The sequence below is a fragment of the Diabrotica undecimpunctata genome, chromosome 2 (assembly GCF_040954645.1).
Source record: "Diabrotica undecimpunctata isolate CICGRU chromosome 2, icDiaUnde3, whole genome shotgun sequence".
In the NCBI taxonomy this organism is placed as follows: Eukaryota; Metazoa; Arthropoda; class Insecta; order Coleoptera; family Chrysomelidae; genus Diabrotica; species Diabrotica undecimpunctata.
The window spans coordinates 23352721-23368660 of NC_092804.1; the positions used below are offsets into that span (position 1 = coordinate 23352721).

At 33.0% G+C, this 15940-nt stretch overlaps 1 protein-coding gene across 3 annotated transcripts in view; it reads right to left on the reverse strand.

The window, feature by feature from the left end:
* Dgk (diacyl glycerol kinase 1) overlaps nucleotides 1–15940 on the reverse strand; it is a 529426-nt gene that overhangs the window by 18971 nt on the left and 494515 nt on the right. For all 3 annotated transcript variants that reach the window (XM_072522519.1, XM_072522517.1, XM_072522518.1), the window contains one exon: nucleotides 7821–8020. In XM_072522519.1, coding sequence (XP_072378620.1) covers nucleotides 7821–8020 — 200 coding nt within the window. The remainder of the gene's footprint in view (nucleotides 1–7820; nucleotides 8021–15940) is intronic.

A 15940-nucleotide genomic window follows, 5' to 3' on the forward strand; every position in this document is an offset into this window, starting at 1 on the left:
TGTCTACTGAAAATGGTCACTGCTGATTTTGTGGCCGACAGCTGAAGGTGATTTTCTTCCAACCATATTTCTACAACGTTGTAGGTATCCATTAAAAATCCAAAAGCTTCATCTCTCTTCTTTGTTTCACAGTAAATGCAGAAGTCATCTGCATATTGGATGATCTTAAAAGGATATTTTTCCAACTTTAATTTATGTAGGTCAGCTGTGTATAAATTGAAAAGAAAAGGACTTAAGACAGCTCCTTGTGGAATTCCTGTGAAAACATATCTTGGGCCTAATAAATGGTTGTTAAAATCCCTGACATAAACATGTCTTTCTGAATATAATCCGATAATAGCATACACTATTGCCTTAGGAATGTTAAAATCAATAATCATTTTTTTACTCAAAATATTTAAGTTTAAGGTGTCATATGCTTTCTCAATATCAATAAAAATTGTTGGAAGAAAGTTATTTCTAGAGAAATTATTTTGAATATTTGTTACTAAGGTTGTAAGTGCATCTAGCGTACCCACTCCTCTTTTGTATGCAAATTGACAGGGCGTAAGCAGGTCTTTTTTATGTAGCCACCATTCCAGCCTATGTTTTATCATACGTTCGAAAGTTTTTTGCACACATGATAGCAGAGAAATTGGTCTATAAGAATGGGCCAAGTTAGGGTCTTTACCTTGTTTAGGAATCGGTGTGATTATAATTTTCCTAAAATCTTCAATGCACTCACCTGCAAGCATCTCATCAAAAATTTGTAGAAGAAAACTTTTTGCTATAATTGGTAGGTTCTCTAACATCGGATACTTTATTTGATCAAAACCCGGAGCAGTACTTTTTTTATTTCTTAAAGCATAATTTAGTTCATTAATGTGAAAATTATTTGCCAAAAAATGTTTTTTATCTAAGATCGTATGTTCGATATTTACAGTGAAAGGAACAGTCTGGGGAGCTACATGATTAAAAAACTCATCTATTAAATCATCATTATGTGCATGTGCATATTATAAATATCCTTTTCTTTATCACTAATGACCTGACGACTGGTTTCAGCTGTTGTCTCAGAACTTAAAGTGGTATCCATGTCTTGTACTGGGACCGATAAATAATTTTCTGACTCCGCATCACTTTTAGAGTTATTTGCACTCATTGTCTGGTTAATATATACACCTAACGGCGTCTTTCTTTTTAAAGCTTCCCCCATTTAGGGGGGAGCTATTTACACTCCGTACACGTTAACCACCGTACCACTCCGTTGGCTACCTGAATGGGAATCTTGAATACTTATTAATTGTAATATAACTATTAAATACTGTTTAATATACACACAATTATTAAAAACTAATAGGAGAACTTTTAATTATCAAGTTTAACTTTGACAGTTATTTGACGTATGTACTTTTATGATACTTATAATAATATATATTATTAGTAAACAAAAATCTGTATTGCAGTGGAATGATGTAAGAGTTCTCCGAGGAATAACATGTGGATCCGATCACTACTTAGTAAGAGCGAAAATTTTGTTCCCATTTAAGATAATACACGGAGACCAAAATCTAGAAGACAAGCAAGACTTGCAGACAGTAGATACTCCGAAGTACAACTTCAATAGTTTTATAAATGATAGTACTAAACAGCTATACCAACGACGACTGGATGAAAAACTACGAGAAATAGAGGGACAAACATTTTCAGATATTTACGAGAATATTATTGCTAGTTTACACCAGGCCTCTAAGGATACACTCGGGACACAGCAAAACCAAATTAGTAACAAAATATGGTGGAACAAAGAAATCGAATATATGGTAAAACAGAAAAAAGAACAGCATCTAAAATGCCTAAATACAAAAAATACTGAAGACCATCAAGCTTACAAAGAAGCCGATAGACAACTACGAAAAATGATAAAACAAGAAAATAATAAAAAAAAAACATGGGATCAGAAATGTCAAGAAATCAATACATACATCGGAGGGAAGCAATGTACAGAGGTATGGAATTTTATACAATCAGTAAAAAATACAGGAAAAGACAAAGCACACATACACACCATAAAACCAAGACAATGGAAAGATCACTATGAAAGCTTGCTGACAGAGACAAGACAAGAATACCTAGCGAACTCCCCAACACAGTCAGTACATATACAAGGAGAGAAAGCGAGGGTAGACATCGAAACAGTAAGGAAGGCTGTAATGACCCTAAAGAATGGTAAATCCGCTGGACCTGAGGGAATCTATGCTGAAATGCTTAAGAACTCATAAACTATTTAAAATATTAACTTATGTGATCAATCAGTGTCTAAATGGACACCCAGTACCAGAACAATGGAGAACGGCATACATGTCCTCAATACACAAAAAGGGGGACAAAAGGAATTGTAATAATTATAGAGGCATATCGGTAACCAGCACCCTGAGCAGACTGTATGGTCTTTGCTGATGACCAGGTAGTGCTAGCGACCGACAGGAAAGACATGCAGTACATGCTAAGAAAACTGATAGAAGAATATAGCGACTGGGGAATGAATGTCAATACAACAAAAACCAAATATCTTTGTATTGGAAACGAGTCAGATAACATAGACCTCGAAAACGGACAACATATTTCCTGCTGTCAGAGCTATGACTACTTGGGTGTTGCCTTTGACAATACAGGAACTGATACACGGGAAATAGAAAAACGAATCACTCAAGCAAAGAAAGTCTTAGGATGTCTCAATGGTATACTGTGGAGTAAAGAGATAACGAAAGGAAGGAAATTTAATATATATGAGACCATGATTAAAAATACTCTTCTTTATGGCGCTGTAACATGGAGAATTAGTGAAAAGAACAAAAAGCGAATAGAAGCAGTAGAGATGGATGCAATGAGAAGATCTTTAGGTATTTCCAGACGAGACCGAATCAGAAATGATGTAATAAAACAACGTATGGGAATAGAAGGAAATATAACTCAATATATAGAGAAGAAACAATTAAGGTGGTATGGGCATGTTCAACAGATGCCAGCATCAAGACTCCCCAAAAAAGTAATAGAATGGCAACCGATAGGTCGACGGAAAAGAGGAAGACCCAGATTAGAATGGCAACACGGCGTAAACAAGTCCATGAGCGAAAGAAATTTAACAACAAACGACTGCGAAGATAGGAAGAGATGGTGTTTAGGTATCGGACAACGTCGAAAGACGTTCTAAAACGATGTATATATATATATATATATATATATATATATATATATATATATATATATATATATATATATATATAAATATATATATATATATATATATAATAATCATCAAGCTACTACTTGAATTGTTTCTAATTATCTTTTAAGATATATTGTAACAAATCCACTATCCATTTAATATTTATCAAGGAGTGCAGGCTTTAGCCACTGCTGTTTTGTAAAAAAGGTAGCCGTTTTTCTTTTCTAGATTTTAATATTTCAAAAACCGAATTCATAACTTCAAATTCATAAAAGCCGCAATATCTCCGGTTCAAATTAACAAAAACTGATTTTTTTTTCTAATTTGGGGTACCTCGTTGCATATATCATAAAAATTTAATTAGTTAATTTGAGAATTGTTTAATTAACCGAGTAATTTGTTCAAACAATTTAAAATAAATATTTATTTTGCAAAATTTTACTTTTTTTTATTATTATTAGTAAAATAAATTATGAAATAATAGGCAACTTAAATATTTATATACACATTATGGGATGACAGACAAGACGGAGTAAGACTAGGTGGAGAAGTAATCAACAATATTAGATACGCTGACGATACAGCCATTCTTGCATAAAATTTACAAGATCTCCAAACATTACTAAATCTAGTCAGTGAAGCAAGTTATCGGAGAGGCCTAAAAATCAACATTTCAAAGACAAAGTGGATGGCAGTTGAAAAGATCAATATAGATCAAGGTCTGATTTCTCTTAATGGAGAGGAGATCGAAAGGGTAAATCATTTCAAATACCTTGGCAGCTGGTTAAATGTAAATTGTGACTCTGATGAAGAGATAATAACCAGGATCGAAATATCACGTAGGGCTTTTATGACTTAGAAGCCAGTTTTATGCAACAGAAACCTGTCGATGAATATTCGTGAGAAGGTCCTCAAATGTTATGTGTGGTCCATCCTATTGTATGGTTGTGAGACATGGACGTTAAAAACCACAATGTCAAACAAGTTAGAAGCATTCGAATTGTGGTGCTATAGACGAATCCTAAAGATATCGTGGGTTTCGCACACTTCCAATGAAGATGTTCTTCAAATGATCAATTCAGAACGTCTGCTCATAAACACCATAAAAAGGAGAAAAACATAATACTTCGGCCATATAATTAGAGGAAATAAATACCATCTACTTCGCCTTATAATGCAAGGAAAAGTGGAAGGAAAGAGATGGATTAGTCGAAAGAAACTTTCATGGCTGCGTAATATTAGGCAATGGTGTGGTTCCACAGTAGAAGAATTATTTCGCGCAGCAGCCGACAGAGAAAGGTTTCAGGAAATTGTAAACATGATCACGGCCAACGTCTGAATACGGACACGGCACCCAAAGAAGAAGATACACATTATAATAGTTGTAAATAATATCTTTTAACAATTAATTAAAAAAAAATAAATTTTTATTGGAGAATCAAATCTATACGTGTACATTTTTCTTGAATTATGCTTATTATTTTTAAAATTACTTTTCTTGGGCGTAAAACAATACAAATATATTTTAAACAAAGTTGTTATAAACTTTGTATGATTATAAATACAAATTGTAAAATTTGTGTGTGTAAATTGTAATATGTTAATTACACTTGAAGCAAAACAATCGGCTCAAAAGCGAGATTTGAGATTACACCTGCTGTTCAAATGTAAGAAGTATAAAAATAAAAATATCTAGTGTGCAAACAATAACTTTATTATCAAACTTACAAAAACTGTTATCGCCTTATTTGGACGACGCATTATGAAAACAATATGCAATACGAATAGAGTTTCCTAAATGTTCATTATTGGAACGAACGCAAGAAAGACGATTTGAACAAAGAAATCATCAATTACAAAAAGGAATTCCTTTATTTTTTAGTATTTGATAGTACCAATCCTACTTCTAATTACACTTTCCAACCTTTGTTTAAGCTCATCCCAAACATACTCTATTGGATTTAATATCGTATTCGATATCTGAGATCGGTATACCGATCTCAGTCAGATAGGTGGTGGTGACTTGTGCGGTATGGCATCGTGCATTATTGTGCATCAAAATAAAGGCGTCACCATAAATCCCGCATATGGAACCACACGTTTCTCCAAAATGTTTCAGATGTAACGATCCGCCGTTAAACCTCTACCACATCCCCAACCAAGCACGAAAACCAACTCCATGGAAATGCCTGTCCAAAATATACAAGAAACGCCTCCATATGAAACAGTTTTTCGTACACAATATTGAGCAGATAGATCTTCTGCCCTTCTATAGACTCGACGCCTCTTGTAGTTGCCGTGTAGGTAGATCCTACTTTCGTTGGAGAATAATACCTGACTCCTTTGATAGTCGTCCCAATCCAGATGTTCGTGAGCAAATTCTAATCGCCTTTGTTTATACGCTGCAGTTATCTTGGGACAGTAGTTGCCTTTTTGGTGGCAGAGTGGCTGTTTTCAGTTTCTTTCTGAATTTCCAAACACTCGTACCCACGCCACGCCTCGAACCTCTCTAAGCTCTTCTTTAAGATTATCGCCATTCAAATGTCGATTTCTCAGGGATTCAAGAAATCGATTATCTCCCTCCGTCGTTTTTCGTCTACGGCCTTCTCCTTGTCGGCGGACATAATCACCAGTATCTTGGTACCGACGATTCACTCGGAACACAGCTCATTGGCTTAAATTTAGTCGATTTCAGTCAATACAGGCTTCTCTCAATAATGCTACTGCTTGAGCTGCTTTGAGGGATGTGGTATCCATTTGTAATGCACTTGCGAACTTCGTAAAAAGGACTAATATATTAGTGGGTTGCTATGGAAATTGATGTGTACGATGTTAACTGAAACAAATCGCTGCGTGTCGATTTCAATGAGTCAAGTTCTGACCCTCTCTCTAAGTGTTGTAATCTCTAAGTGTTTTAAATCGAAACAGGAGACATACTTCATAAAATAATTTTTAATCGATTATTTTTCACTTAAGTGTATATGTAAAATTTATTTATTTTTTGTTTAAGAAGTCGGAAAACCTCTCTTCGATAGCGAATTAGGTGAGCCGCGAGAGTTGGCACAACTGGAAACATGTGAAGAACAATGGTGGAATTAGAATTAAAATAAAATGCAATCTTTTACTTTCAATTTAAGTGTTTTCTCTAGGTAAAGAGTGAAAAAGATAGTGTTTTCAAAGGTGAACTGTAGACGCATGTTGGCATAAAAGGTTATTCCTAGTATCGTTCAATAGCTTTTAGTAAGAGGCTTTAAATTTACGGTTTACCTAATTCGTCATCGAAGAGAGGTCCCTCGAATTCGATTTGAAATGAAATGCAATTTTTTAGCTTCATCAAAGGGTTATGAATCATGCTAATAGTTCGTTACTGTTTACATTGGTGTTACATTTTTTATTTCTTCCACCAATTCTATTTGATTATCTGAAGCCAATTTTTTTTATTTAGCTTTACGTGGCTCGACACCGTAGGTCACTGACATTACAATCGATAAAAAAATACTTTACATGTTGATACAATTATTAATTATTAACTTTTTAACTACATTTCTTCTTCTAAATTTCCTGGTAAAGCCTGGTTTCGTAGAGGAAATTAATAAGGTTTTAGAATTGATCTGGCGAGTTGAGAATATGTTGTAGGTTTCGACTTAAACGATTTTTTTTGTTGGTGTTGAAATAGAAACAGAGTAAGATAATATGTTAAACAGTTAGAATGTTACCACAGTGTGTATATGTAGTGGGGAAATCATTAAATGTTTATGAGTTAGTCTTGTATGGCCTATTCTAAATCGGCGAATTAAAATTTAGTTTTTTCGTGTCATGGAAGAAAACTCAAGTTTTTAACCATGGGATGGATATCTTGGAGCTTGGAAGGGATTTTATTTCAGTGATCTTGCCAAGACATGCTTTGCAAAGAGGTCGGCTAGTTCATTACCAGGGATTTCTACATGATACGGAATCTAGATCATGATTATAAATACTCTCAGTGCGATTAAACTATCGAAAGAATTTTGAATAGCTTGAAGCAAAGTATATACCGTATACATACTTTTGAGAGAATAGATAGACGCTAAAGAGTCGCTACATATTGCTACTTTTCCATATTCTGGTGCTAGTGAGTTTGCAGCTTGAATAAAAGAAAATAATTCAGCAGTATGTATGTAGCCGGAAGAGCGGAATATTGCAAGATATGATTAAATCTGTATTTGAAGTTTCAGCACATCCAACAGCTATAGGGCTCTTAGAAGCATATGTGTATACAATTTGGTCAAATCTGTTGTTGAAGCCAATTTGACACCTTTTATAACTGCATGATTTTTTGCGTTTTTCTGTTCTAGAATATTATTTCATTTATTGATTTCCGGAAGCCCACTTCGACCTATTATCTTAATAGACATAATATCAGGAAGAAATAATTACAGACAGCATAAGCATGGAAAATGTTGTTATTTTTATTGTGAGTGCCACCGGTATAAAAGTGATTTCGAAAACTTTAACAATAAAACAGAATATTTTTTTTAATATTAATAAAGATAATTAACTAGATGTGTAAAAGACTGACAGCATGCGATGCTTCTACTACATACACAAGCTTGAAACAATATAAATCACTCACCGTTATTTGACACCACCTACAATGCAATCCTGTGATGCCAGCTTTCACGGGTTTCCTACATCTGGCACATTTTCCGTGACAATTTCCTTCCACCCAGTGATGCTGTAACGTTTGGCAAGACTTTTTGCTTTTCACGTAGGTTGCTATGCAGCTTGCTGGAGCTCTAGCGACACATCTTTCGTGAACAGTATATTTGCAAACTGAAAATAAAGGTACGTCATATAATAAATTAAAGAATCTGTAATCGTTTTTTGAGGTTTTATTAATAGTTTTTATTAAAATATGTAGATTAGTATTGAAATATATAATGTAATTATACATTTTTTATGTTTCCATGTTGTAATTGCCATTAACGCTTTAATTATATAATGAGGCACTTTTATGGAACGATTGAATCATTTCCGAACTGTAGTAATTACTTATAAATAAGAAGTAATGTATCCTAAATTGCTATAATTCTTGCAATTAAACTGTAATAAATTTTGTATCCTATATTCTTTACAACAAAAGTCATTATCATGAAAGCTGTGCTGCAAGAATATGTAAAATTATTGACGATGTTAAAATATTTGCTTTAAATTTAAAAAAGATGATCATCGAAGAGCTTTAATTAAAATAATTCATATCGCAGCACAACGAGCGTATTTCTTACGTAAATACATGGAAAACAGAAATATTATTCTTCTAAGGGAAATAAAATGATGTTGTGACAGGATGACGATAGCAGAAGTGTACGTAAACCAGGTGGTTATGATCGAAAAAGATTTATTGTGGTTCATGACGGTTCAGCAAAAGATTTGACTTCAGACGCCAGTTTGTTATTTTGTTTCAAATCCTTGACTGCTTTAAATGATGACGCACGGGTAAAGAACCATGGACTCAACTATAGATATGGATAAAGTCCTCTTAACTAAAAGAAAACAAGAACGGAACCGGTACAGAGAAAATAAATGATTATGTACATTTATATTTAGTGGCATTTTAAAATACGAAAGAGCTTAAAGATGAGAATCAGTTTTAGTACACAGAAAATATAAACACAAAATGACTGACTTTAAGGCAATCGACGTGAATATAGTAAGAGTAAACATGAAAATAAATTAAAGAAATATTTCGATACTTGATATTTAGGCAATCACTCATAATACCGTACAACAAAAAAGATAAATTGTTAGAGAAATTTAATGACAAATTGGAAATACAACAGAGTGGTTACTTATAATTAATTGGTCAACAAAAGTCAACTTTTTTTTGTGACATGGATAGAACATGGTGTTATTTAGGTAAAATATCAACAGAAAGCCAAAAATAAACTTTTCTATCGAATTTTTTGAATTTTTGCTATCACCCACACTTTATTTGCTACTAAGAATAATTGTGAATAATAGGAGAATATATCAATTTTAATATGTTCTTCGAGGTTTAATAGGACTTCATTTACTACGGTAAAGCTTTTCCATGTCTACAGCGTCTTGGTGGAACCGTTTTTCATGTTCATTACCTAAGCACCTAAATGTTTTAAAAATAAATTCAAATTAGGTAAATTTTTAGAGACATGTTACATCTTATTTGTCCTTAGGTAATTCAGTGACAAGATCTTTGTAATTGTCAGCTTTGACATTGCGAAGAACATTGGACACAATTATTTTAAAAGCTTTGTCTTAAACCATTAAATTCAGCCTGTAAAATAAGACGGGGTTTTGAGAAATATTTTGGTTCTTGAAATACTGGATCATTGTCTATTTCCTCTTCTAATTGTATATCACCAGAAAGAACCTTAAAATTTTCAAGTTCTTCTTCGTCCACATTTAAAATGTTTGGTGGTTTTGGGATAGAAAGATGTTCGAAGGGACGGAAAAGCTGATGATAAATAAGGATACTGCACAGTATTCTTGGACTTCAGTCCTATGCACAGAATCTTCGTGAGACAAAAGTAACAATCTATAACATGGGCTGTCGGTTTTCTCCATATCATTGGTACTGCAAAGCGTATTCGACGTTTTCTAGCTTTAACCTATAATCCGTTCACAAATTGTTGAGAGCACGAAATGTGCCTTAAAGTCATAAAACGGACGTAAAATTTGTATCATCATACGCGTTCCTGAGGTGTTTATTCATTAAAATTAATGCGTTTTACATTTATTTTCCTTTCCAAAATGTTTATCAATATTATAATGTTAATACTAATATATTTAGCAAAAAACAATTAAAACTTTCACGGCTAATGTTGGTTATTATATTATATTAATAAAAATAAGAATTTAATCATTAACAATTTTGTAAATAAGAATACCTTATCTCTTTGGATATTTCAATACTAATCTTCGCGTTTAATCACTTTACTAGAAAACCTGGAATTCACATCCGAAGGTACTATTCGTGGCAAGATAATTAGGATGGAATTCCCCAGATTGTTAATAATATAATGGGTATAAAGATGCCGGCTTTGGCCACGTGCCTCCTTTGTTCAGTTTATATTCGAAACTTAACTTGAAAGGGTGAAGTTATTATGAACGAAAACAATTTTTTTGTTTAGTACGTTTTTGATCGCATGTAATTTACGGCTCGTCGGTGTTTCCGCGTCTACGGCAGTAATTAGCGTCTCGAATATTTTTTTTGCGAATTATATGCAGTGCGTGAGTGATTTTTTATTCCATATACCTACGAACATATACGTATCTTTCGCTCGTGCTCGTTTTGTTGGATTGTTTGGCTTCATCATCAACATCATCAAGTTTTACATCCGTACTGTTGCGTACAGTCAGTAAGTCTGTCTATTCACCAAGAGAGAAGACTATTGTCCTGAATGTTCACGATGCTCTGGTTTCTCAGAATCCCACAAACACTGTTCGCAACATAGTCGAAAGTTGTGCCAACAACTGGGTGTAGGGGAGTCAACTATATATAGGTTCCTATCAGAAAGAAAAAAAACACGGTATAGCTAACCCAAACATAAACGAGCACTTAAATAGAGGGAAAAAGCCTATTGAAATTGATGAATTTGCCAAAAATGGTATTCGAAGGAAAATTAATGGATTTTTTTTTTCAAAAAAGAAACACCAAACCTAAACAAAATTTTACAAGAAGTTAGAGACGACCCGGATTTGCCTCATATCGGACGAACTAAATTGTGGCAAGTTTTAAAAGAGTTAAATTTCCGGTGGGAGAAATCAGACCGAAAATCATTTTTGATTGACCGGGAGGAGATAATATGTTGGAGAAGAAATTATCTAAGATCCATACGAAAATTTCGGGCTGAAGGAAGGCCAATCTTCTACCAGGATGAAACGTGGGTAAACTCAGGTCTCACTCTAAAAAAAAATTTGGTCAGATAAAAATATATTAAGCTCCGCAAGCCTTAATGGAAGGTTGGTCTACTGGTATCTCCCCACCTTCTGGTAAAGGCAGTAGATTAATAATTTCTCACATTGGCAGTGAGAAAAAATACGTCATATAAAATACAAGCTGTACGTGAATTGTTATACGAGTCTTTACAACATATTACAGAACAAAACTGGAAAGATGCAGTAAGACATGTAATAGAAGAAGAACAAAAAATGTGGGATCTTGATAACATAATTGATGCGACCGTAGAGACACAACCGCTAATTATTAACCCTCAAGACGACTCGGATTCCGAAGTTGATCCTATTTATTTTGAATTTGAATAGTTTTCTAATCGTAATTATATAAGGTAAGTAATAGTAGTTGTAATCGTATGGTATTAAAAGGGAAAGGCGCAAAATGTCGCCTGTCAAAATGTTCAATGTGTTTTAAATGTATCCATTTATTTACAAATCCTTAGAAAACTAAAAAGCATTTTTGAAAAATTTAAAGGCAGAATGAAATATTTATTAGAATAAATAAAAAGTTTCTTTTGCATGCAATATTTTCAATTAAAAATTATACTATATTTTCTCTTTTATTTTCACCCCTGTTACATAAGATATTAAAATAAACATTGTAGAAGTTTTCAGGGACTTTATGCCCTCAGTTATAATGTAATCTTTCATTCTGCGTTTATTTTTTTCAAAAGTATTTATTAGTTTTCTCCGGATTCGAGTTGGTAGTTACCCCAATCCAACCCCCTTGTCATTCTTTTATCCACGACCCAGTTCTCCAAATAAACCCTGAGTGGCCGTTCGCCAAAGTTTAGATTTTTTTTGCTTGCCCTATCTCCATTCTAGTAATTTTTGTCTCCATTTTTTAATCCCCTATAATAATACCCTATGTGGTAGGCAAAAAGGGGCTAATGGGTTTCAGGCTGAATGAAAGAAACATGGTAAACATAATGATGAGAGGAGGGAGAGACTGGAGAGAATGGATAGAAGTACACTGTCTAATCCCTGGAGTGATTAAGAAAAAAGAGTAGTAGGAAGGAAGAGGAAATTGAACAAGGGATCTGAAATCTTGTTTCTTTGTTTTCGAGAGCCAAGAACCGGTAAGTATCAAAATTAGTTTAGTACCTCAAGAAAATATTTTTGTTCCTTTGTTTTCTTTTGGTAATAGGCAGTTCTTAAACTTTTTTTTCTGATTTATGGTGGTAGGTATCGTTAGTTTTAAGTTTACCTTAATAATATAATATAGTTATTCGTCTTTTAAGGTGACGGTTAATATATAGATTTAAGTTTCTTGTTGAGTGGTAAGATCACTACTCTGGAAAGGTGGTTAAGGTTTTAGCTGGAACACGGTTTTTCCGGCACGTCTGCTGGCCTAGTGTCATAATAGGGCCGGAAAATGCCAGGGTGTCTTGCCCCGTGACAATAGATGTTTAAAAAAGATTTATCCACCGTTGCCTGCCAGAATTCAATGGATAGCTTCGTAGGCTCTTACTGGGGTCGGACTTTAGGCTGAACATGTCCTTTTTATTCTTTCTAATTTCCAGCGCACCGTATAACAAATATTTGGAACTCCCTGTTAAAAATAAAAATTGTATATGAATTTCTATGAACAATAATTTTACAATAATTTACTATTGGATTTATAAAAAATTTCGTAATAATTGATGTTTATATATAAATTGTTTATTTGTGCAAATGAAGTAACAATAAAATATTAAAACTCATACAAATTTCATTGAAACTAAATTTTTTATCAAACTTTGTCCATGTGGAAGTTATAAATAAATAAACCACCAAATACATTTAGCATTGTATTTTAAATAAATTAAACTCATTTATTTTGAAACAGTTTTGATGTCAGCGCTTTGTTCGTATTTTTTTGTATTTGTAAATTACTTTGTGTGTATTGCTTTGTACATTTGGTACAATGAAATATTTTAGTAGTTAAATTGACTGACAGATGCATATTATTGCGTTTTGTTTAACTTAAATTGTTAATATAATCAATAGGCACGCTCAAAATTTCTCTAATGAAAATTGTAGTCCAAAATCGACAAATATTTTTAGGATATTCTTAAGATAATTTATGCAAATTTTTGAAAAAGTGACACAGACACACAAGTTGAATGGACAAAAACGTTTAGTTCGGTAACTGAGGTCTTTTGTGTCTGTTTTGTTTTTAATTTGAATTGTGTTTGTTTCTTATATTTTAATTGTGAACGGAAATTATACAACTAAATGTTACATGTCGAAGATAGCTGCAATCCACATTGTACCAACAAAATTTTTACTTGATGTTATTAAAATAAATCACACTGCCGTTAACCTCAATCAACTCTCATCTGATGATGCCAATGAAAATTGGCGAAATATAATAAACTGTTGAACAGAGTATACTTGGCTTTCAATCAGCTGTATACCCAATTAACCTCAACCCCCTTTTTCATCTACCAGATCAGCGATTTTAGAGGATATATATATATATATATATATATATATATATATATATATATATATATATATATATATATCATTTAAAAATTTAAAATGTTGGATAGCTCTTCTGTTTCGTAATTTTATACAGCATTGTGTAGAGGAATATACAATTATGGAGAGGAAGGCAGCTTGGTGTTCCATTGTACCGCTGCTTTACTGTTTTGTATAACTCTTGCCCAGCGTTTATATATACGCCACGAATACGCTCCTGTTAGTTTTTTCGTTGCAATATATCCCCTATTCTAATAATTATAAAATATTAAATAATCTAATTAGAAAATTCCTTTAAATTATCTGTAGATGTCATAATTTAATTAGTAGACTGGCCACGAAAATAGATATTCATTTTCACAAATAATGTAATATCAATTATATCGTAACATATCATCACAATTTTAATTATTTCCAGGTAAATCTCTAACTAGATTTCCAGCTTAACCCGAAATAGATACAAAAGCGACCTAAATGTGATGGATTCTCCGACGTTGCTGCTTCCCCAAAGGGCATTTTGTTGACACATTGTGGGTCAGCTTAGATTATGGATTACTATTAGGAAACATAACTTATATTAAGGATAATGTTACCCCCAGTTCCTTTGTCACGGAACTTTCATGAATACCCGGGAGATTATCCGCACGAATGTCAACACAATATAATAAATTAAAGAGATGGTTTATTAAATAAGGATCCTGGGTTTAATGGTCCTTAATTGATTATACAATTTCTAAAAGCCAATGTTATTAAGGTAATAAAATATTGTTATTTACATACTCTATAGTCTTTGGGAGACGGAGTAATAAATCAAAATTATAAGGAAATTTACAACATTTACTAAAAACGTTGTGAGTTTAAGATCTTTACCTTTGCCCACCAGTAATGACTCTTGTTAACAATAGCCGATTCTAGAGTACCCCTTTTAGTACTCTGACGGGCGCACTTTTGGGAAAATTCTGGGATGTTCGTATGAATTACTAATTCTAATTGTAATAATTTTAATTCCTGAAAATCTGAAGACAGATTGTTTATTCACTCGTTTTATATTTTTTGCATGTAAATACATTTGTTGGCTATAATGTCAAAAAACTTTTAACAGCATATTGGTTGTAAAAATAACTAAAAACAAATATTGACTTACTGTAAAAAGAATTGAAGAAATCTTAACATTATAAACTTTTTTTGTTAAAATTACTTATTAAAAGAAAAAAACTGGGTTTCATTTATAAAAATACGAATTTATTTAAGGTTTAACCTTAAATATTACTAAATAAATATTTTTACAATAAACTAGACATAATCTTCTTCTTCTTCAAGTGCCCTCTCTGCGGCGGAGGTCGGCAATCATCATAGCTATTCGGACTTTTGAGACGGCTGCTCTGAAAAGTTCATTGGATGTACATCCGTACCACTCTCTCAGGTTGCGCAGCCATGACATTCTACGCCTTCCTATGCTTCTCTTTCCTTGGATCTTTTCCTGCATAATCAGTTGGAGCAAGGTGTATTTCTCTCCACGTGTAATATGTCCAATATATTCCAATTTTCTTGTTTTAATTGTATTTAAAATTTCTATTTCTTTATTTATCCTTCTCAGAATCTTTGTTTGTGACGTTTTCTATCCACGATATTTTCAGAATTCTTCTATACACTCACAGCTCGAATGATTCCAGTTTTTTCATTGATGTCGCATTCAAGGTCCAAGATTCCATTCCATAAAACAAAGTCAAAAAAATATAGCATCTCGCCAACCTAACTCTTAGTTCTAATTTTAAATCCCTTGTATATAGTACTCTTCTCATTTTGTTGAAATTTGCTCTAACTTTTTCTATTCTGATTTTGATCTCCTGAATGTAATCATTTGTGAAGTTAATCATTATTCCCAGATATGCATATTTGTCCACTTGTTCGGCGTTGGTTCCGTTTATTAGAAGATTCTCGTTATTTCTTTGAGTTTTCGATATTCTCATAAATTTCGTCTTCTTGACGTTCATTGTTAGACCGTACTCTTTTCCATACTCCGCTATTCTGGTCACCAGTCTCTGAAGATCTTCAATATTTTTGGCTAAGATCACAGTGACGTCCGCATTATAATGTTGTTAATGGGAACTCCATTTACCTTTATTCCAGCTGTTTCACCTCGCCTCGTAAATCTTTGTTGATTGTCTCGGCCGTTAATGGATTACGTAGAGACGCTGTATATTAAAATTAAAGACCACAGATAAAGATATTAAAATAACAAATATCTTACTTTTTTCGTGCCTTTCATTGCTTGTTATCGAAACCATTGCA